The 21,543-nt window shown below is 46.8% G+C and overlaps 1 protein-coding gene across 5 annotated transcripts in view; it reads left to right on the top strand.

Moving 5' to 3' along the window:
• MSH3 (mutS homolog 3) overlaps nucleotides 1-21,543 on the top strand; it is a 211,618-nt gene that overhangs the window by 130,250 nt on the left and 59,825 nt on the right. For 4 of the 5 annotated variants that reach the window (XR_005776986.1, XR_005776987.1, XR_005776988.1 and 1 more), the window contains exons 14-17: nucleotides 1,612-1,799; nucleotides 2,140-2,308; nucleotides 11,335-11,399; nucleotides 20,886-21,029. Coding sequence is in view for 2 of the 5 variants with exons in the window: in XM_040421493.1 (XP_040277427.1) it covers nucleotides 1,612-1,799; nucleotides 2,140-2,308; nucleotides 11,335-11,399; nucleotides 20,886-21,029 (566 nt within the window). In the remaining 3 variants the exon portion in view is untranslated. The remainder of the gene's footprint in view (nucleotides 1-1,611; nucleotides 1,800-2,139; nucleotides 2,309-11,334; nucleotides 11,400-20,885; nucleotides 21,030-21,543) is intronic. The other variant, XM_040421494.1, reaches the window with a different exon arrangement.

The following is a 21,543-nucleotide window of genomic DNA, read 5'->3' on the forward strand; positions in this document are numbered from 1 at the left end:
AATGAAGACTGTTTAAAAAGATACTTACCGTATCTTTCTGAATATAAGACGCACCTGACCATAAGACTGACCCTCCTCCCTTGCCACTTATTAAACCTTTCCTGGTGGTTTAATGAAGTGGAGGGATCATTGTCACTAATAGTATAGGGTAGTTAGATTAATAGTTTACAGTCAGCTTCTGTTAATCCTAGTTTGTCATCTTTTGACCATTGAAACAAACAGGAATGGTACATGTGGTCATGTGATAGGAATATCTGTGTAGTCTTCCTCTGACATCTCCCACTGGTGACATCATCAAAGGTCCTTTAGCTACACTAAGTCAGAGCTTTCATGTATTTCCCTGCTGCCTGGGGCCTTCAGCATGAGATGGTGTTTCTTACCGTACTCTCCTTGAGCTGAATGATCTTTCAGCCTCTCCTACCTGCTCTGATCACGCAGATCGGTGTTGGGCAGGGAGAGAGAGAAGTGTACAGACGCACACCTCTCTCATTGAGCCAGCAAATCACTGTATGAGTGCTCTGCCGTATCATTAAGGAAGCAGTCAGGAAGGTCTGGCACTACTCGAGCACCCTGACTGCAGACTACTACTTTTAAGAAATACTTTTTTTCTGCTATAAAATGAGTCTTATAGTCCAAAAAGTACTGTAATTTTGCATTTAGGAAGCAAATTCACAATAAAAAAAAATGCCTTTAAAGGGGTTGTCTCATCATGAACAATGGGGGCATATCGCTAGGATATGCCCCCATTGTCTTACAGGTGCAGGTCTCCGCTGGGACCTGCTCCTATATCGAGAACGGAGCCCTGCAAGTGAAGGAGGGCGCACTGCGCATGCACAGCCACCCTCCCTTCATTTTCTATGGGGCCAGCAAAAATAGCCGTGCGCTGGCTCGGCTATTTCCGTCGGCCCCATAGAAATGAATGGGAGCTGAGCCGCGCATGCTAGTACGCTCCCATTCACTTCTATGGGGAGCTGGCCGAGGTGGTGGCCGTGCCAGAGTCCTCCAGCCACCTCCTTGCAGGGCTCCGTTCTCGATATAGGTGCGGGTCCCAGCGGTGGGACCCGCACCTATAAGAGAATGTCCATGATGAGACAACACCTTTAAGGATTTGCTGTCAGTCCATCCCTACCAAACAGATATTTGCTCTTTCAGTCTAGAATGTTGTTAGCAAAATAATCCATTCATACCAAAAACTGCACAAAAACAGCAATAACATTCATAGCAATACTAATGCTGCTTCAAAGCAAAATATAGCCATAATTGGTCTTTATTCTGTCTACTAATTAGATATCACCTATCACCTTGCTAAAAAAAAACCTTTGCAGAGTGGAGACCGACTCTCTTGTCAATATCCATTTTTCAGGGGGAAAAAAAACTTCAGTTGTTGCTGTCTGTTCATTATAAGGTCTAACATTGATGGAGTTCTCAGAAGTCAGCAGAATTTTATATTGACTGTGCCCACTTTGCTGCTGCTGTAAGATGTGACAAGCATTTCTGTGATCAATACCTTTAATTGCTTTTAAATGTGACTATATTTGACAAATGTTTGGATTAGATCAGGTTCTAATCGTCTTTTAACCCACATATTTTATGATGTCCTTTTCTTTCCAGTGTTCCCCTCAGGAGTTCTTCTCAATCATCAGCACCTTGTGCAATTTAGAGAGCCGCTTTCAGGTATTGATTCATGTCGTGAACTCACAAGTTAAGTCAGCTTTGTTGAAAAAGATTTTTACCGAAGTCCCACAAATTCTCAGTCCACTGCAGAAGTTTCTGCAGGTGTTAAATGAAGAAGCAGCCAAGTAAGTACAACAGCCGACCATTGCCTCATTAGTATCTAAAATTCTCTCAGTAAGGGCTCATGCACACGAATGTGTGCCTGCCGGGCAATATACGGGCCCCCGGCCGTTTGTGCACCGCATCACGGATGCGGACTCATTCACCCCATAGTGCTTCAGTGGGGTTCCATTCTATTCTTTTTTTCTTTTTTTTTTTTTGGGCGGTGCGAAAGGTTCACTGAACCATGCTGAATCCGTCTGCGTAAACCGCACAGATGTTGCCCATGCATTGCACCAAACGGCCGGCACGCGTTCTTGTGTATGAGCCCTAAGATTTTCAGATTAAAAGAGCTTTGTTTCATAGGGCTGGAAATAAGACTAACCTGTTCACGGACCTCACAGACTTTCCTATAATAAAAGAAAGGAAGGCTGAGATCCAGGAGGTAATTTCACAACTACAAGGACATCTTAAAGAAATCCGTCTCATATTGAGAAATCCTTCCTTATCTTATACCACAGTGTCTGGACAAGAGGTAACGGAACAATATAGATACAGCAGCAATAAATGTGTTTGTTCAATTTTCTGACCTTTTGTATTGTGAACGCTTCAGCTCTTCTGGAAGTAAAGTAATGAACCCTCATTAAGCAGACTGTTTTCTGGCACAGTCGGTACACGATGTGCCATAAATAATACTCTATATTAATTTGAGCCGCATAATTACCTGTAAATATTTCTTTTGTCTAATTCTCATTATACTTGTTCATTTTATAATTGTAACTACACAAATGATGCCGTATGGAATGTCAGTAGCACAGCGTGCTGTAAAGTGCAGAACTACTATTCACAGGTTCATCACCTCGGGGGATTCTTGAAGTAGTTGTTCAAATGTATTTGCATTTCTACCTAAACCTTTTCTTCTATATGGACCATGATATGTATTTCATGCTGAGGTGTCACCCAGTACAAGTCACCGGTAGGTTGTGTCACTTGGTCTTGCTGTAGACTCGTTGCTACAATGTATCTAAAGCCAAATTAAATAAATGACCTTGATTAAAACATAGTCTACCGTTTTGTGTCTCCAGCTCCTAAGCAGAACTGCAGTATAGCCATGGAGACACACAGGTCTGTATAGGGCCATTAAATAAAATAAAATGTATTATGGTATATCCTCTTGCACTTTTTTAATGACATGGACTTGGAGTCACACTGAGTTTTTCCTATGATTTGCACAGCATGGGGAATTCACAGCACTATGGATGGATTTCAGCAAAACTGGAATTGGGAAGAGCCTTATTATCTGTAGTCCTTTGCAACAAAAAAAACAGTATTGGATGGTGATTTGCTATAAGGTGATAATGGCTTTCTGACTTGGTAGTAGGAGCTGTTCTTCTGCACAGCACTGAAACCTAGGACTGTAGATGTGAAAGTACATTAAATATCAGATTAGTGGCCTCTCTGGGTCGTAATCCTATTCTGGGACTACAGGGCTACTTTGACCACTCCCTGCTGAATTTTTTTGATTTTGGTTTCAGTGTTGCAGCCACTTGCGAGTTGTACTTCTGTAATGTTTTTAGACTGCACTGCTACTCAGCGATCTTTGGTGGCTGGCAGCCAGAGCTACCATGTAACGCCAGCCTTCTGTCAGATGTGTACGGAGGACTTCAAATCATACCTCTGACGGAAGGCTCAAACATATCCCACTGCATAGGCATACGCCCCCCCACACAGTCCCTCTCTATAGTGTGGTGTGGTGCATTCACTACTTTCCCCTCCCACTGAATTCTTTTGCAGAATTTAGCACCTTCCACCATAAGCATCACATCCTCGGGAGGAGGCAGGGCCTCCAGCTGTGCTGCTTCTGGTGGAAAGGGTTAAACTGTCACAGAAGCTCTCTGAGGCAGCTGTTTAAGGAAGGCTAGTGAGGGATGTATCTGTAACCCATAGGCTCTTATTGCTTCCGTTAACCCTTAGAGGACCCAGCGATTTTCCGTTTTTGCATTTCAATTTTTTTTTTCTCTCTGCTTTCCCAGAGCCATAACTTTTTTTAAATTTTTCTGTTCACATAGCCATATGAGGCCTTTTTTTTGCGGGAGAAGTTGCACTTTCTAATGGCACCATTTAATATTACATGTGATGTAGTGAAGGTAGAAAAAAATTCCAAATGGGGTGGGATATATATAAAAAAAAAAGTTATTCCGCCACTGTGTTATCGGTTTTGTTTTTACGGCGTTCCGTTTGAATTGAAACTGACCTGTTACCTTCATTCTCCAGGTCAGTATGATTGCAGGGATACCACTTTTGTGTAGTTTTTATTGTATTTTAATACTGAAAATAAATACCGTATATAAAGTTTGTAAAAAAGAAATTTTTTCTTCTTGTTATATTCTAACCCCTATAATTTTTTTATATTTGTGTCCACAGAGCTGTGTTATAGCTTATTTTTTGCAAGGAGATCTGTAATTTTCATTGATACTATTTTAGGGTGTGTCAGACTTTTTTTTTTTTTTTTTACTCGTTTTATTAAAGGAGAATAAGTGGCACACACATGACACACACATGGCACACACATGACATCATAATGACCCGCGCAGGGGCCAATCAGGAATGCAGATACAATGCTTTTTAGAGGCTAAAATAACATGTAGTTGGAATCATAAATGTGAGTTTTACATGATAGTTGCTCAGATGATGCAATTATAAAACAAAATGATACAGGCTCATTACATACTCAAGTGCACAGTTAGTGGCGAATGCAGCGCTATCCATCGAGCAACACTTCATGTGTTAAGAGAACCCTTAAGGGTCGCCAGCTGTCGAGTGCAGGCGCGAAGTGTGTAAAGTAAGTGGAGATGAACACCAATCACCCCAAACCCTATCAAATTTTTGCTGGCATCCCCTATGTTTATAGACTATATTCTCCATGGAAACCGTATTATTTACTAGAGAGAGCCATTGTCCCTTTGAGGGGGGGGGGGGGGAATCTCCCATCCATCGCAGGGCAACCGCCTTCCTAGCTAGAAACAGTGTTTTTTTCTAAGAAAATTCTATGGTAATGTGACCAAGACTCCTCATCCACTATACCCAAGATGCACATCTTGGGGCACAGCTGCAGTGTCGGAGGGACCAGAGCCTTGAGAACCTCCAGTACCGATACCCAATACTGATGGATGATTGGGCAATCCCAGATCATATGCCAAAAGTTAGCACCCTCCGCACTGCACCTATGACACCTGGAGTGATCAATCCTACCCATCTTTTGAAGTCTAGTGGGAGTTAGATAACTGTAGTGTAGGATAAAGAGCTGAATCATTCTGTTGTTAATAGAAGGAGACACCCTAGTTGGGGCTATTAGAGCCCCCTCCCACTCCTCAGAAGTCAAAGAAGGTATGAGCATCTTCCACCTGCTCTCGACAGCCAGCGGGGTCACCAGCATACGACAATCAAGCAGATGAGTGTAGAGGGCTGATACTATCCCTCTAGGGCCCTGGGATCTCAGAACCCCAATGATAGGATACTTAGATATGCATCTATTTCCACCTTGAAATTGGGCCTGTAGTGCATGTTGCAGCTGGAGGTACCTGTAGAAGAGAGTGCGCGGCACCAGAAATCTGTCTTGGATCTGCGAGAATGTGATCAGCTGACCTCCCTCATATATATCCCCCAATACTCGAATCCCATATCTCCTCCACTCTGACACCCCTTCTAACCGTGATAAATGGGGAAACATGCAGTTATCCCATATGGGAATCTCACTAGGTAAATCTTTATACGTATTCAACTTGGACGCCTGCCATATCTGATGGGCTAATTTGTGAATTGGAAGGGTGCACTTTTGTAAATGTCCAGAGCCTTCTAGTACGGGCCATAACGTAGAAACTTGCAGATGCTCATGCAGATAAGATTCCGCATTGGGCCGTGGAGCCTCGGTGACCCAGTACCTCAAAAATCTTAACTGACTTGCTATAAAGTATAGAAAAAAGTCAGGAAGGGCAGCACCCCCCTGCAGCTTTGACCTTTGAAGAACCGGGAGCGAAAGCTTCCTTCTGGACTTACCCCAGACAAAGGCCGTGATCAGTGCGTGAATGCCTTTAAAAAATCCTTGGGGAATCGGGGTGCAGGCATGCTACAACAGGTATAAACCCTTGGGTAGCAGAACCATTTTCACCAGGTTCAATCTTCCCATAGCTGACAATGGGAGAGATTCCCACGTTTTTATTTTATTTTGAAACAGTGTTTCTAGGGGCTCAATATTCAAAGTATAGGAGAGCTGCGGTACCTTGGTGATCATTACCCCTAGATATTTGAACCTATCAACTACAGGCAAATTGTAATGGCATTCCGGCCAGTCGTGTGCCCATAGAGGCATGATGGCTGACTTGCCCCAATTTATGTGTAGTCCAGAATATCGCCCAAAGGACGCAATGACTTCAATCGCTCTCGGGAGGGACGTTTCCGGATCAGACATAAACAGGATCAAGTCATCCGCATACAATCCTATTCTATCCTCCCTGCCTCCCGTAGACACCCCTGTGTAGATTGGATCCTGTCTAATTCTTATTGCCAGGTGTTCTATCGCTATTGCGAACAAAAGAGGCCAGAGCGGACATCCCTGCCTTGTACCCCTAAGTAGAGAAATCTTTTCAGAGTATGAGCCATTAAGCTGAATACATGCAGAGGGGTTATTATAGAGTATGCCAATCCATCTAATAAAATTGGGACCAAAGCCAAAGCTCCTCAGCACAGCTGTTAAGAAGGGCCGTTCTAGGGAGTCAAAAGCTTTAGCCGTGTCTAGAGAGGCTAATGCCCACCTTTCTTTCTCGGCAACTCCCACCTGCGCAATCACTTGCGCTCTCCTGATATTGTCCGACGTGGATCTCCCAGGCATAAAACCAGATTGGTCAGAGTGTACCACAGACGTTATCACCTTGTTCAATCTGTTGGCTAGAATCCTAGTTAGAATTTTATAGTCCAAGTTCAAAAGCGAGATTGGACGATAAGATCCGCAGTCCAGCGGATCCTTGCCGGGTTTTAAAATCACAACAATGGAGGCATCGTACATCGAGTCCGGCAGTGATCTGCCGGAGTGCGCAGCTCTATACAGCTTCAGCAACTGTGGGCCAAAACTCTCCCTGTATCTAGAGTATACCTCCACCGGGATGCCGTCCGGGCCAGGGGCCTTTCCTGATGGCAAGTCCATAATGGCTCTTTCCACCTCCTCCAAAGTGATATCTTCCTCCATGATACCCCTGTCCAGATCGTTTAGTCTAGGGTAGGAAACTTCATTAAGATATGATTCTAATTCCTGCTCTGAGTAGTTAGCCGCTGGCCTATATAGACCCGCATAAAAAACATGGAGGCATTTTAATATATCCTGAATCGTCTCCACTATGCGTCCATCAGTCTCTCTTAGGCGAAGTACTGGTGGAGCCATAGTATTGGCACGTGCTATATGCGCAAGTAGTTTCCCTGCCTGATTGCCTGTCTCAAACGCCTGTTGCTTAAGGAAAAAAAGTTTTCTCTTGCTCTTTTCTTCCAAGTGCAACATGTATTGTCTACCTTTAGACATCCACTCCACTCTGCGCTCCTCCGTGGGGGACTCAGTAAACGCCCTCTCTGCCACCTTGCAGCTAGCATGTAAATCCTTCTCTTTGCGCTGCGCTTCTCTCTTGACATATGATATGGAGGACTTAAGGCAGCCTCTGAGATACGCCTTTAGTGTTTCCCACAATAATAAGGGATCAGTGGATACGTTCTGGACCTCAAAAAACACTTTCAGCTGATCAAGGATTCTGTCGGTTAAACCAAATAGGGTGAGCCAAAAAAGGTGAACACGCATTTTACTGCCCGAGCTAAGAGAGTTAGAGATCGCCAGCTTGGCTAACACCGGGGCATGATCAGAGGGACCCTGCGGACCATGGTGCATGTCCACCAAGTCTGTGTATACTATGGAATTGCCGAATAAATAGTCTATTCTAGACAGAGCACCTCTAGAGGGTGTGAAACAAGAATATTCTCTAGTATGTGGATTCCTAGCCCTCCACATATCTATCCATCCCATCTCCTCAGAAATCCTAGCAAGGGTCGTGTTTTCCCCTCCCAGCCCACCTCTGTCAGCCCTGCCACTAAATCTGTCCATGTCATCGCTCAACACCTGGTTGAAGTCTCCCATACACAAGAAGCGGGCAGTGGGATAATGAGTCATGAATCCCACGACTGCTTGCAACAAGGAGAGAGATGCAGGGGCTGAGTTATATAAATTGACAATCACATAGGGGACACAGTCAATATGAGCAAATATGAAAATGTACTGGCCCCCTGGGTCCACCACCGAGTGGTGAATCTCGCACTTAAGGCTTCTATGAAACAGGAGTGCTACTCCTCTGGAGTGTGAACTGCCGCAGGCGCTAAATAAATGCTGGGCCCAGAGTTTTTTAAGCCTGTTTCCCGTTTCCGGGGTGAGATGGGTCTCCTGAAGTCCCAATATATGAGAGTTAAAGGACCTAATCTGGGAGAATACTGCAATCCTCTTTTTAGGGTCTCCCAAACCTCTGACTTTCCATGACATGACTATCAAGGGGGCCATAATAACACTATTGTTGAATCAAGGACATATAACCCCTCATACAATACGTGTGCCGTCAGTTCAGACACCTGAACCCCCCAATACAACAGCCTCCCTGCGTATAAGTTGGAGAAATTTGGCCATATTTGACACAAGTAAACTTGAGCATACAATAACACAACATATAAAAATAACATAAATGACCTGAGTGTGTCATGTACAGAACCGACTAACTGAGTGGTCCTAAACTCGGGGACCTGCATGGTGTAGATAGATGTTAATACCACACAGGTAGTGCTCCTTCCCTCATTACGTCTAGATCATGAAAACTGCCAACATTACCTCAAGAAAATGGGACATGTTGATATATCGTCCACAGATCAAATCATAGAAGCCCTTGAGGACAGAGCGAGCCCTCTCCAGAGGCCAGCAAGTTGACACGGCCTTTCTATAACATGGCATAAAGCCTCTATAACTCGTAATAAAGTCAGGGAGTTTCTGAACACGTCCCACCCATGGCAGACATGAAGGGACAGGTAATTCTTGCTGTGTAGACGATGAGCATATCAGCGCGGGGGGGGGGGGGGGGGACGCGCAGCCATCCTCGAGGCCCAGTCCTCAGCCTCCCTGGGGTCGCTAAAGAGGACGGTTTTTTCACCATCTATTACTCTGAGGCGAGCTGGGTAGGCCATAGAGTACTGTAAATTTAGCTCACGGAGACGGCGTTTGACCGCAACAAACGTGGCCCTTCTCTTCTGGAGATCAGCCGAGAAATCCGGGAAAAGGGAGACCCTTGCGTTATCATGCCTGATATCTTGCTTGCTCTTGGCCTGGCTAAGAATAAGGCCACGATCCCTCCAATTCAAAAGGCGCGCCAGAAGTGGTATTGGGGGAGCCCCAGGTGGTGGTTGTCTGCCTGGAACACGATGGGCTCTCTCCACTGCATAGGCAGGAGTAAAGGGTGCCTCAGGGAACTGCTCCTTGAACCAAGTCTCCAAGAATGCCGCCGGATCTCTGCCCTCAGCTTTCTCAGGTAGGCCCAAGATCCTCACATTATTTCGACGCAATCTATTTTCCAGATCGTCACATTTCTGTTGCCACTGACCCACAGATCTCTCCAGGTCTTGTACTCTCCCTTCCATCGGTCTGGTCAGATCTTCCAGGGCAGACACTCGGTCCTCGGTGGTCTTGACCCGGTCCCGCAATTGCTGCATGTCATGGCGGAGCAGGCTAACATCAACCCTCACCTCCTCCAGCTTCCCGGTGAGCGAGGACTGGCATGATGAGATCGCCACCAGGAGTTGTTCATAAGCAGCCTTAAGAGTGAATTCAAGCTCGGTGGGTTCCTCAGCTTCTGCTTGGTGAGCGGCCTGCCCACGGGTGACCGCCGCACTCGATGGTGATGCGGTCGCGGCGCCATTTTGGGCCTCAGACCTGGCGAACTCTTTCAACCTCTCCGCAGCAGTCTGTGCTTTGTTAGGCCCCATCGTCGATGTGCGGGGTCTCCTCCTGCGTTTACACACCGTCCACTCTGTGCCTGGAGTCGGCAGTTTGTCAGGATGATGCAGGATTACAGAGGGTAAGCGGAGCTGCACTCAAACGCGTGCTCTCATGCCGGCAGTTGGCCACGCCCCCAGTGTCAGACTTTTTAATCACTTTTTATAAATTTTTTGGGGAAAGTGAAGTGACAAAAAATGGTGAATTGACATTTTTTATTTTTCTTTCCTCTACGCCATTCCCCATATTGGAAAAATATTTTAATAGTTCATGCATTCTCAGATGCAGCAAAGCCTACAATGTTAGTTTTATTATTATTTTTTTATTGTTAATTTATTTTTTTATTTTAATTTCAGGATTTTGGGGAAGGGGGGTGCTATATATATATATATATATATATATATATATATATATATATATATATATATATATATAATTTTTTTGTATTTTTAAAAACTATTTTTTTCATTTTTTTTTTAAGTGTATAATAAGTAATCACAAATGTGATGTTATGTTTTAACTCCTTCCCACATTGTCTCGTATATGCACGTTGCAGATAGTCCTTTGCCACATATACACGTCAGTGATCTTGCACAAAAGCTGTGCCCACAGAACACCTGCTGGAGGACAGTAGTGATTGACAGCCGCGCCCTAAAACCAATGTCCAGATTTGGTGCCCTGTACTCTTCTTCTAATGGTATTTTGGTGCCGCCAGTGGATACTGTGGCTGTTTCCACGTTGTGTCCTTTTCCTTTTTTCCTTAGCTGTCAATCACTTATAAGACCACCCATTAAGCTATTGAGCTCAGAAAAAGCAAACCTGTAAATGTATAAAGTTACAAGTTGATGAATAGATGAATCTATAATCACAAAACTTCACAAGGAGCTGAGCACATTGATATAATCTGCTCCGCTCCTTCTATTGTATAATGTGCTACATTTTGTGGTAACAGGTTCTCTTTAAAAAACAAACAAAAAAAACATGAAATTAAATAAAGGATAAAAAATATTAAGCTGCAATTCAAAAAAAATTGTCACAGAAACCTATGCAACATATAAATATCATAGATTCGAAATCTGTCTTGCATTGGTGGTCACTAAAGGGTTAAATTTAACCAACCCGCCAGTCTTAACAGTCCCTCCTCCCCCCCTCAACTCACTCTATTCCTGGCTTATTCTTACCCGCTCTTCTGAGTGAACCAAAAATAATTGGACTTCAGTACAAAAGCTTAAAGCTTAATCGGTATATAAATTGTTAAAAGACAGTCCCAGTAGGCCAACTGGTTGCTGAAAGCTTCATCCCAAATACCAGAAGCAGATAAATGTATTTATGGGTGTCCTAAACTCACCACTGATCATATTGTGAAACCTAAAATGAGAACCAGAGAGTCCCATCTGGCTCGTGGCCTGCAGTTTGGGGTCGAATGCTCAGTAGGACTTACAATTTATGTATTAAAGTGCACAGTGCAGATCTTCACTTCTGGTTTTTTTCCCCCCCAGTTTTTAATTGAAGTTAAGAATTCTTTGCTCTCCTGTGTACCATCCAACTGGGTTTCTATAAGTAGGTAAGTTACATTAAACCAACTCAGGTAAGGCTACTTTCACACTAGCGTTCGGGGCTCCGCTTGTGAGCTCCGTTTGAAGGCTCTCACAAGCGGCCCCGAACGGATCAGTCCAGCCCTAATGCATTCTGAGTGGATGCGGATCCGCTCAGAATGCATCAGTTTGGCACCGTTTGTCCTCCGCTCCGCTCAGCAAGCGGACACCTGAACGCAGCTTGCAGCGTTCGGGTGTCCGCCTGGCCGTGCGGAGGCAAACGGATCCTTCCAGACTTACAATGTAAGTCAATGGGGACGGATCCGTTTGAAGTTGACACAATATGGCTCAATTTTCAAACGGATCCGTCCCCCATTGACTTTCAATGTAAAGTCAAAACGGACTTTACATTGAAATTTTTTATTTTTTTTTGTTCATGGTAATGCAAACGGATCCGTTCTGAACGGATCTAAGGGCTCTTTCACACTTGCGTTATTGTCTTCCGGCATAGAGTTCCGTCGTCGGGGCTCTATGCCGGAAGAATCCTGATCAGGATTATCCCCATGCATTCTGAATGGAGTGAAATCCGTTCAGGATGCATCAGGATGTCTTCAGTTCCGGAATGGAACGTTTTTTGGCCGGAGAAAATACCGCAGCATGCTGCGCTTTTTGCTCCGGACAAAAATCCGGAACACTTGCCGCAAGGCCGGATCCGGAATTAATGCCCATTGAAAGGCATTGATTCGGATCCGGCCTTAAGCTAAACGTCGTTTCGGCGCATTGCCGGAGCCGACATTTCGCTTTTTCTGAATGGTTACCATGGCTTCCAGGACGCTAAAGTCCTGGCAGCCATGGTAAAGTGTAGTGGGGAGCGGGGGAGCAGCATACTTACCGTCCGTGCGGCTCCCCGGGCGCTCCAGAGTGACGTCAGGGCGCCCCAAGCGCATGGATCATGTGATCGCATTGGACACGTCATCCATGCGCATGGGGCGCCCTGACGTCATTCTGGAGCGCCCCGGGAGCCGCACGGACTGTAAGTATACTGCTCCTCCGCTCCCCACTACTACTATGGCAACCAGGACTTTAATAGCGTCCTGGGTGCCATAGTAACACTGAACGCATTTTGAAGACGGATCCGTCTTCAAATGCTTTCAGTACACTTGCGTTTTTCCGGATCCGGAGTGTAATTCCGGCAAGTGGAGTACACGCCGGATCCGGACAACGCAAGTGTGAAAGAGCCCTAAGCGTTTGCATTATAGGTGCGGATCCGTCTGTGCAGATACCAGACGGATCCGCACCTAATGCAAGTGTGAAAGTAGCCTTAGGCTACCTTCACACTGGCGTTTTTGCTTTCCATTTGTGAGATCCGTATAGTGGCTGTGCTTGGTATTGCAATTCAGAACCATTCACTTGAATTGTTATGAGCTGCACATAGGCCATATGACCAATGAACCTGATGCCAATGGCCTAGGAAGAGGCCGCAAAAGCTGATGGGTGTGGGCGGAGGGGGGGGGGGTGGGAGTCAGACCACCGCCGATCAGATATTGATGACCTATCCTGAGGATAGGAGGCCTTCAATATCAAAATCCTTGACAACCCCCTTAATATGGCTGATGGCATGCACCTATTGCACCGCTTGTATCTATCCATGCCATCATCTCTGACAGCATGCAATAGCAGTAGCTCTTAAGTATGTTGTATGTTTGTATGATATGAGCGTGTAAAATGAATAACCTGCCGCTTTCTTCAGACTCTGCATAGAGATGAGGTCTCACGTTGTGCAGATATGTTGTCACATAGAATGGTTGCTTCATTGTTGTTGAGCACGTGAATGATCAAGTTGACAGACTGCTTGTCACTTTCTTTTCTCCAAATGAAAGTAAAGGAGAAATTAAGACCAAAGCTAGGAAAATGTAGAATTCTCAATTTTTCCTAACTGCTTAAGAGTTAAATTTTAAGAGATTTTTTTCCTGATCTCTGATCGGTGGGGGGGGGTCCTACACTCAGGACCCTCGTCAATCAGCTGTTTGTGAAGGCACTGGCACAGCTTACCAAGCACAGCGCCAAACATTGTATAGTGGCTGTTTTTGGTATCGCGCTCAGCCTCATTCACTTCAATGCCGTGTGACCGATTAGCATGATGTCACTGGCCTAGGGAAAGCCACTGCCTTCTCAAACAGCTGATTGACAGGGGTCACTGGTGTCGGACCCCCATCGATCAGATACCGATGACCTTTCCTGAGGATAGTTCATCAGTATAAAAATCTCAGAAAACCCCTTTAACATAGAAGTACTGTTTAATAACAGGCCTGTAAGAGAGAAAATCAAGACATATCAATAGGAGAAATATTCTTCCACATCCAATGGACGCAACCCATCACTTCAAATATGTTGAAATGTGGTTTGCCCTATAACCATAATCATGCCAACCATATCATGTGAGTAGCTCATATACTACTAAAATAGTGGTGAACTGTGTTGGCACACATGCATCCCTTTTTAAAGGGGTTGTCTGAGTTGAATAAAATTTGGGCAGTCCATGTAATTGCACTACACTAACAAAAGAGTCAGTACCCTTTTTCTCCCCTGCTGCTTCCAGCGATGAGCTGTGGTCCTCCTCGCTGCTGTTAGTTTTCCTGGCTGCAGAGCTGATATTCAGTGCACACCCTGTTGCCACTGTAACTAATCACTGGCCTCAGCAGTGACGTCCTGTATACTGCTGAAGCCAATGATTTGCATGGTGATTTGTGTGCACGGAACATCACCGCTACAGACAGAAAGAGGATGTCAGCAGTGCAGCACCAGAGCGCAACACTGGGGACGGCAGGGTCCGCAAAATTCAGATTTACAAAATACGGATGAGATCCGTGTGACATCCAGTTGCATCTATTTTCTTTGCCGACCTATCAACTTCAATGGGTCCATTGTCTGCATTTTGGGGACAGGTAAAGGACATGTTCTATCTTTTTGCAGAACTGCCATACGGATGCAGAAATCACACAGATTATCCGTGTGTTTTACGCATCTGTATGTCCGTTCTGCAAAAGATTTCCTATTCTTTGCAGATTGCAGACCATGGACCCATTGAAGTTAATAGGTCCGCAAATACCTACAGATGCAACTGTATGTCACATGGACCTCATCTGTATTTTGCGAATCTGAATATATATATATATATATATATATATATATATATAAATTGTGTGCATGAAGCCTTAAGGGGTTCTCTAGGGCTAGTAAAAAGATGGCTGCTTTCTTCCAAAAACAGCATCCCCCCTGTCCACAAGTGTGCGGTATTACAGCTCAGCCCCATTCACTTCGGTGGAGTTGAGCTGCAATACCAGGCACAACCCATGCATCAGGGTGGTGGTGTTTTTGTTCTTGGGAACCCCTTTAAGTTCTAAAAAAAAATAGATGCCACTACTTACGTAATGTAAAATGACTGGGTATATTTCTCGTGCATGGCATTGGGGGACACAGCACCATGGGTATATGTCCAACTACCACTAGGAGGCGACACTAGACATAAAAAAGTGTTGGCTCCTCCCCGTTGGGCTATACCCTCTCCACAGACACTAGACAGCTCAGTCTTGTTCTAGTGTCCGTAGGAGGCAGACCTGACCTGCTTTTTGTGCAGGTCATCCTGCTACTTTTTTATTTAATTTTTTCTTCAATCATTTTTTCTTTCTCTTCTCTGCAGGTTTCGGCCTGCGGCAGGGGTGGCTCCATCGTATTCCACTTTAGTTGCCCCCCTGCGGGCGTGTACTCCGACACCTGGCAGCCACCCAGTCCCCAAATCTGCTTCCGCAGTGGAATTCCGGCAGTCCCACAGTTCCTGTGTTGAGTCCGCCGAGGGGGTGGTTACTGCTGCGCCTGAAGACATCTGAGGGTGAGTATGTTAGATTAGGGTCTCCCACCCTCCTCCCCGGGCCTGGGCGCGTTCCCCCCCTCCCTTCCCGGATACCTACATCTCTCAGCGGCCATCCTGGTTCTGTACCCTGGCCCCAGAAGCCCCCTGGCCTTCCGTTTTTCCCTCTCTGGGGGTCGCTTCTTCAGTTCTCTCCCCAACCTGGCCCCCGTTTGTCGCGGCAGCTCTGGGGCACTTTCGCGATCCAATAATTTAGGCCCCGGCTTTTCGGGCCTACTAGGCCGCATCTCCCCGCCCACTTTCTGTCCTTCCCGGGCTTACTCCGTCACCTCTCCTCCGTGGGGGGAGCCTGGGAGGGGCCTCTCCTGCCTGCCAATCCAGCTCCAGGTTCCCTGCTCTCTCTCAGAGGGGCGGTTCTTCCTCCGGCTGTCGGCTCCTGCTCTCTCCTGGTCGCCATCTTCTGCTCTCCTGCTTGGGGTGCGCTGCACAGCTCCTGTGGTCTGGTAGGCAGCCTCTGGCTGAATTGCTCTGTAGGCTCCTTCCCCCCCCCCCTCCCCTCTCGATTGCTGCGTTCTCCTGCAGCCCTGCCACCTGCTCTATAGCTGCTGCAGCACCTATTGGGAACGTGGCATCCGGGGACAGATAGGACAGCCCTGCTGCTCTATGAGGGCCTCCTCTCCCAGCCTCCCTATCGGATCTCCACGTATTTCACGTGCGTCCGTTGTCTACGGAGGTTTCCACGTGGTCGCCTTGTCCCCCCTCCCACCTTTTTGTGTGTAGGTCCCCCCTGAATGGGCTCCATCCATGTCGAACCATGGGAACCTTGCCTGACTTGCCCAATCCCTGGCGGAGTCGCTGGAGCGCTACCTACAACTTGCGGTCTCCTCTCCCCCCCGGGTCCTCCCTGCAGATGAGCCACACTCAGATACAGGGTCACGCAAGGAGTAGCCCACGGACCAACCTCGGGTGGTCTCAACTAGCTTCCACCCCTCCTCGGCATCCTCGGGTCGCCCCAGGACAGGCCTGAGGCTGGTGACGAAGCCTTCTCTGTCAGTTGCCTCTGGGGACACCTCTGCACCGATTCCCTCGGAACAGAGCATCAGGCGGTCTTCCACCATGCAGAATCCCTCTGTGTGGTCAAGTCAAACGTGCATGGTGGTACCTACCCTACCCAGGTTTGGTGCCCCTCTAGTGGACTTTCGGATGGCGCTCTCCTGCCGCACAGGTAATTACCGCACAGGTAAGGCAGCCGTCACCATGCTTAGCAACTGGGACACCTACGCGGTGTCTCTGGTACGTACGCCCTCGTAGGCTGTACACGACAGACCTTCCTGGTTCCCCTATCCAGGGGCTATGTTCTAGGCAAGCTGATAATTCAGGCAAACGCCACTTGTAGGGTTGGCAACCCTTCTCGGCCTCTAAAGGTTCTTTTGTAGTGCCTGTACCAGAGAATACAGGCCGGCTTCTATGCCGTGGCGATTACATCTGTCTGTTTCCAGCTGCCTTGTTACTTTCATAGGTAGAGTTCCTACACCTACTTCAGATGCTGTAGCCATTACTCCTGACTGGCTCTATGGTGTTCCATGCGGCACTATTTCCCCCTTCTGGGCGAGATATACAGGCCGCCTTCAATTGCCGTAGCAATTGCACCTGTCTGTTTCCAGCCACCTTGCTCCCTTCATGGGTAGAGTCCCTACACCATCTCCTGATGCTGTATCCAATATCCCTGGCGGGCTCTATTGTGTTCCGTGAGGCACTTTTTCTCCCTTCCCAGCAAGATATAGAGGCCACTCTCAATTGCTGTAGCAATTGCCTCTGTTTGGTTCTAGTGGGCACCAGGCTGCCACCTTGTTCCCTTCATAGGTAGAGTACCTTCACTATCTCCAGAGGCTGTTGCCGTTGCTCCTGTCTGGCCTTATGGTGTACCTTGCGGCACTATTTCTCCCTTACCGGGCGAGATATTGAGGCCTCCTTGTGTTGCCGTGGCCACTGCACCTACCTCATCATAGTGTGCACCAAACAGCCATCTTACTCCCTTCTTAGGTAGAGTTCCTGCACCGTCTCTGATGCTGCAGCCGTTACACCTGTCTGGCTCTATGGTGTACTATGTGGCCCTGTTTCCCTCTTTTTAGGTGAAATAGAGGGCCTCCTTCAGTTGCCATTGCACTTACTTAATTGTGGTGTGCACCTGTCGTTCTTTGTGGTACCGTGCGGCCCTATTTTCCCCTTCACGAGCGGAATATAGGTGCCATTGCTAACGTGGCAGCCGTTGCACTTCTCTGGTCCTAGGGTGCTCCATGCGGCCTCATCGCTCTAATCTTAAATCTAGTACCTCTACCATCTCCAGATGCTGTACCCATTGCACCTCTCTGGTCGTATCTCTACACTACACAGCCGTATTTCTACCTTACAGGTTGATGACCTGTACCCTCCAAATGCGGTCGCATTCCCGGATGCTGTGGCTTTGTTTCCACCCTCCTTAGAGTGCAACATGCAGCCACTTTACCTTGGTTTTAGGCGTGTATTTTTAGTACCCACGTGCTATAGTGCAATCTGTGGCCCATACAGTTTCTGTATTACTGGGTGCTTCCTTCCCCGGGCTCTAATCTGTGCTGCGGATGTTGGTTACTTCCCTTTTCGGCCATTCTGGGTCAGCATGAACATGGTAACCATATCTGGCAGGGGTGGGCCAGCCCAACCCCCACCTCCACCTTGTCGGTATATTGCTACTTCTGGTGTACCCAGTATAGGGCTGATCTGTTCTGATCTGGTGGGTGGTCCACATACAACCACGCTCCCTACACCATGGCCAAGTGGTTGTTGGCTTTTGTGCTAGGGTTGCTATTGCCATCCCTATAAAATACTACTGTCTGCTGCACTCCGCGTTCCCCATATTATAAAGGAGTACCCGCGTTGTTTTCTATTACAGGGCGGACCATTCCTGGTGGAGTACAGTGATCTCCACTGGATCTTCTCCTTGTTGGGGTACGTAGCTTGGTGAGCACAGACCGCTGCAGCAGTTTTTGGACATCACTGGATGTCCTCCGCCACACGGAATCCTTCTGGGGTCAGCGACATTATCCTCGCTGGACGTCCTCCCTGATGAGTCAGGGACAGAACCACTGAGCGCCACACACCTGCCTGGTAGGTGAATTTTCTGCTGATTGCTCTGGCATCGGACAGGGTTCCGTAGTTCCTTCTGGGTCCGGGTGTTCCCTTATATTCTCTGCTTAGTTGAACGATCTAACAGAGGGCAGTCCCCTGGGACCTGGCTATTGTCTGAGCCTGTCTGGTACTCTCTCCCCCGGGAGTCTTCTGTATGTCGGTCTCAGCTGGTTTCTACATTTCGTGTAGTTACTCCCGTTTCTTTTATAGAGACTTCGCCATTCCTTATGCATATGGGTGTCTGTTGTTTTAGTGGTACAACCCAAGCCGCTGTATTTGCCCTCCCCGGGACAATGTATGCAGATTGCTAGCCACTATTCTTAGAATGGCTAGTTGTCCATGGTCAATTCCTTCCCATATGGTGGTTCTTTTCATTTTTTCTTGGATATTCTGGTTTTTGTTGTCCTTTGGTGGTTCAGTTCCTGGTTCCTTGTAAGCCCATAGCGGGTACTCCTTTCTGGAGTCACTGTCCCCGTTCATTTGACCACACAGATTCTGTATGATAATCGTTGTTTGGGAGGGGCCTGGGTTGATTGTTCCCCTTGCGGGTTCCAATAGCCTTGTGGACCTCTTGCCATTCGTGTCTATCTTCCCATCCTCCCACGTCAAGTACCTGGTGTTGAGTGGTTTAGTGCTACGGTTTGCATTTCCACCTTATGGTCTCCTTCGGGAGGGACTTCCTCCTGTTTGTAGAACCTTCCTCCTTAGACTGTTGGGAGTGCTCTCCTTCTCCTCCCATGTCCCTAAGTCCAGTGTGTCCCTGCTGAGATTTCCTGGGCCTGCATCTCCCTGATACTTCATTTGGCCGGAGTTTCTCTGGTCTTGCGCTTCTTAGCGATATTTAGTTTTCAGAGGCTCGTTCCTCGTCTCCTGGTTTTGGGATGCAGGTCTTATCTTATCTTTTCTTTTTTCCTGGCCTTTACGTACAACCCCCTCCCTTTCCAAGGGTTGGCGGTTTCCCTTAGCACCTTTGGGGTTTTCTCCTTTCAATAGGACGCTTAACTTCATCACCTGCTTCGCGGTGGGGGGGATTCCTGCTCCCTTCATATGAGAGCCTTGCTATGGCTTCCCTCACTTCAGTGTGCCCCTGCTGAGATTTTTCCCTGATACTTTGTTTGACCAGAGTTTCTCCGGTCTTGCGCTTCTCAGCGATATTTTATTTTCAGAGGCTCGTTCCTCGTCTCCTGGTTTGGGGATGCAGGTCTTATCTTTTCTCTTTTCCTGGTTTTTACTTACAACCCCCTCCCCTTCCAAGGGTTGGCGATTTCCCTTAGCGCCTTTGGGATTATTTCCTTTCAATAGGGCGCTTAACTTCTTCACGTGCTTGCGGCGAGGGGAGACCTGCTCCCTTCACATGTGAGCCTTGCTATGGCTTCCCTCACTCGTTTGGCCTTCAGTGATTCCATGTTCCCTTGCTCCCCTGGCCCTTCCGGAGTTGACCTCAGGGTGTTTGTGCTTTCGCCTTCGGCTGAGCTGGGTGTTCCCCTTTTCCTTCTTCTTGCATTTGGGACTTTCTCCCAGGCATTTGTCCTGGGGTGCTGGCAGTCGTCACTGTGGCTTCCTTGGGGTTTCTCCCTTGTTATGAGGCTTCCTGCCTATTCCGTGCTTTTCTCCTGTTGGGTCACATGGTTCTCCCGCACCTGTATGCCCAAAAGGTGGCATGGTTGTTCTTTTCGCACCCTCGGGGACTGCTTTGGGACGTCCCATGGTGCTGTGTCCCCCAATGCCATGCACGATAAAATTTGATTTTTTTGTACTTGGATTTTGGACCGTAAAATCCTTTTCTCGTAGTAGGCATTGGGGGACACAGATCCCACCCTATGTTTTTTACTTCCGCTTCTCCGGGCTGGTCTCTTGATCTTTCCCGGTACGGGAGTTGTTGGTTCCTTGTCTTTCTTCTCTCTCCTACTGCTTTTGGTACAAACTGAGCTGCCTAGTGTCTGTGGAGAGGGTATAGCCCAACGGGGAGGAGCCAACACTTTTTTATGTCTAGTGTCGCCTCCTAGTGGTAGTTGGACATATACCCATGGTGCTGTGTCCCCCAATGCCTACTACGAGAAAAGGATTTTACGGTGAGTACAAAAAATCCAATTTTTTAACCTTTTACTACCCTGATCCTCATAGCGGTTTGCCTAAAACCTGGTGTTTTTATTTGAATGAATATAATATCATTAAACAAAATTTACCCTTAATCGGTTATTTTTACAGGAAATGTCCTTATATGCAGAATGTGTATTATAAGACTCTGTAAAATGCATTCTCTGCGCCCTTCACCATAGTAACCCGGTGCTCTATTCATAAGAAAGGAAATGTGAAGCAACAGAGACTAAGTTCACCATAATGGAGCTATCCTTTTTTTTATTGTCAATCCACTTATTCTAAAGCTCAGTGCAAATATAAAAACAGAGTGCCTGAGACTAATTTTCCCTCCCAATTACATAACTGATTGCTTGGTAACCTTGATTTCTTATTCTGATTTTAGTATTTTTTTCTCTCTCTCTTTTTATAGCACAAAAGCTGTCAGTCGCTTCCACTCTCCTTTTATTGTCGAAAATTACAGACATCTGAATCGGCTTCGGGAGCAGTTAGTCCTTGACTGTAATACTGAATGGTTACGGTTTCTTGAGTGAGTTTCTGACCGTCATTAAACTTTGATATAGGAATTTTTTCAGACACAGAGGGGGTAATTTATTAAGACTGGCATTTTAGACGCCAGTCTCAATATCCCCTATAGCTGGCGGTGGATACGGCCCCTACATAACTTTGGCGTATTCACCTCCACTTCTAAATGTAAAACAACTTTCTTTCTGGCATACATTTAGACCATTTTCTATGCCTGAACCAGGCTTAGAAAATGATAAATGAGACGGGCCTGCCCACTTTTTTAGACCTGGCATGAGCGGGGAAAAGTGACAGATTGTGGCGCAAAGTACCTTTGCACCACAATTGACGCCATAAGTATGCCTGGTATAGGCGTATTTCTGGTTAGTGAATGGTGCCCATAGTGTTTTATAATGGACTTGCTTTGTTGACCCAATATATGAAGATGATTGCTAAGGACAAGGCACCATTAGGTGGTACAGAGGAGCATCAGAATGCAACTATCTGCAGACATGTTCTGGGACATATTGCAGACAGTC

This window comes from Bufo bufo, chromosome 2 (genome assembly GCF_905171765.1).
Source record: "Bufo bufo chromosome 2, aBufBuf1.1, whole genome shotgun sequence".
Lineage (NCBI taxonomy): Eukaryota > Metazoa > Chordata > Amphibia > Anura > Bufonidae > Bufo > Bufo bufo.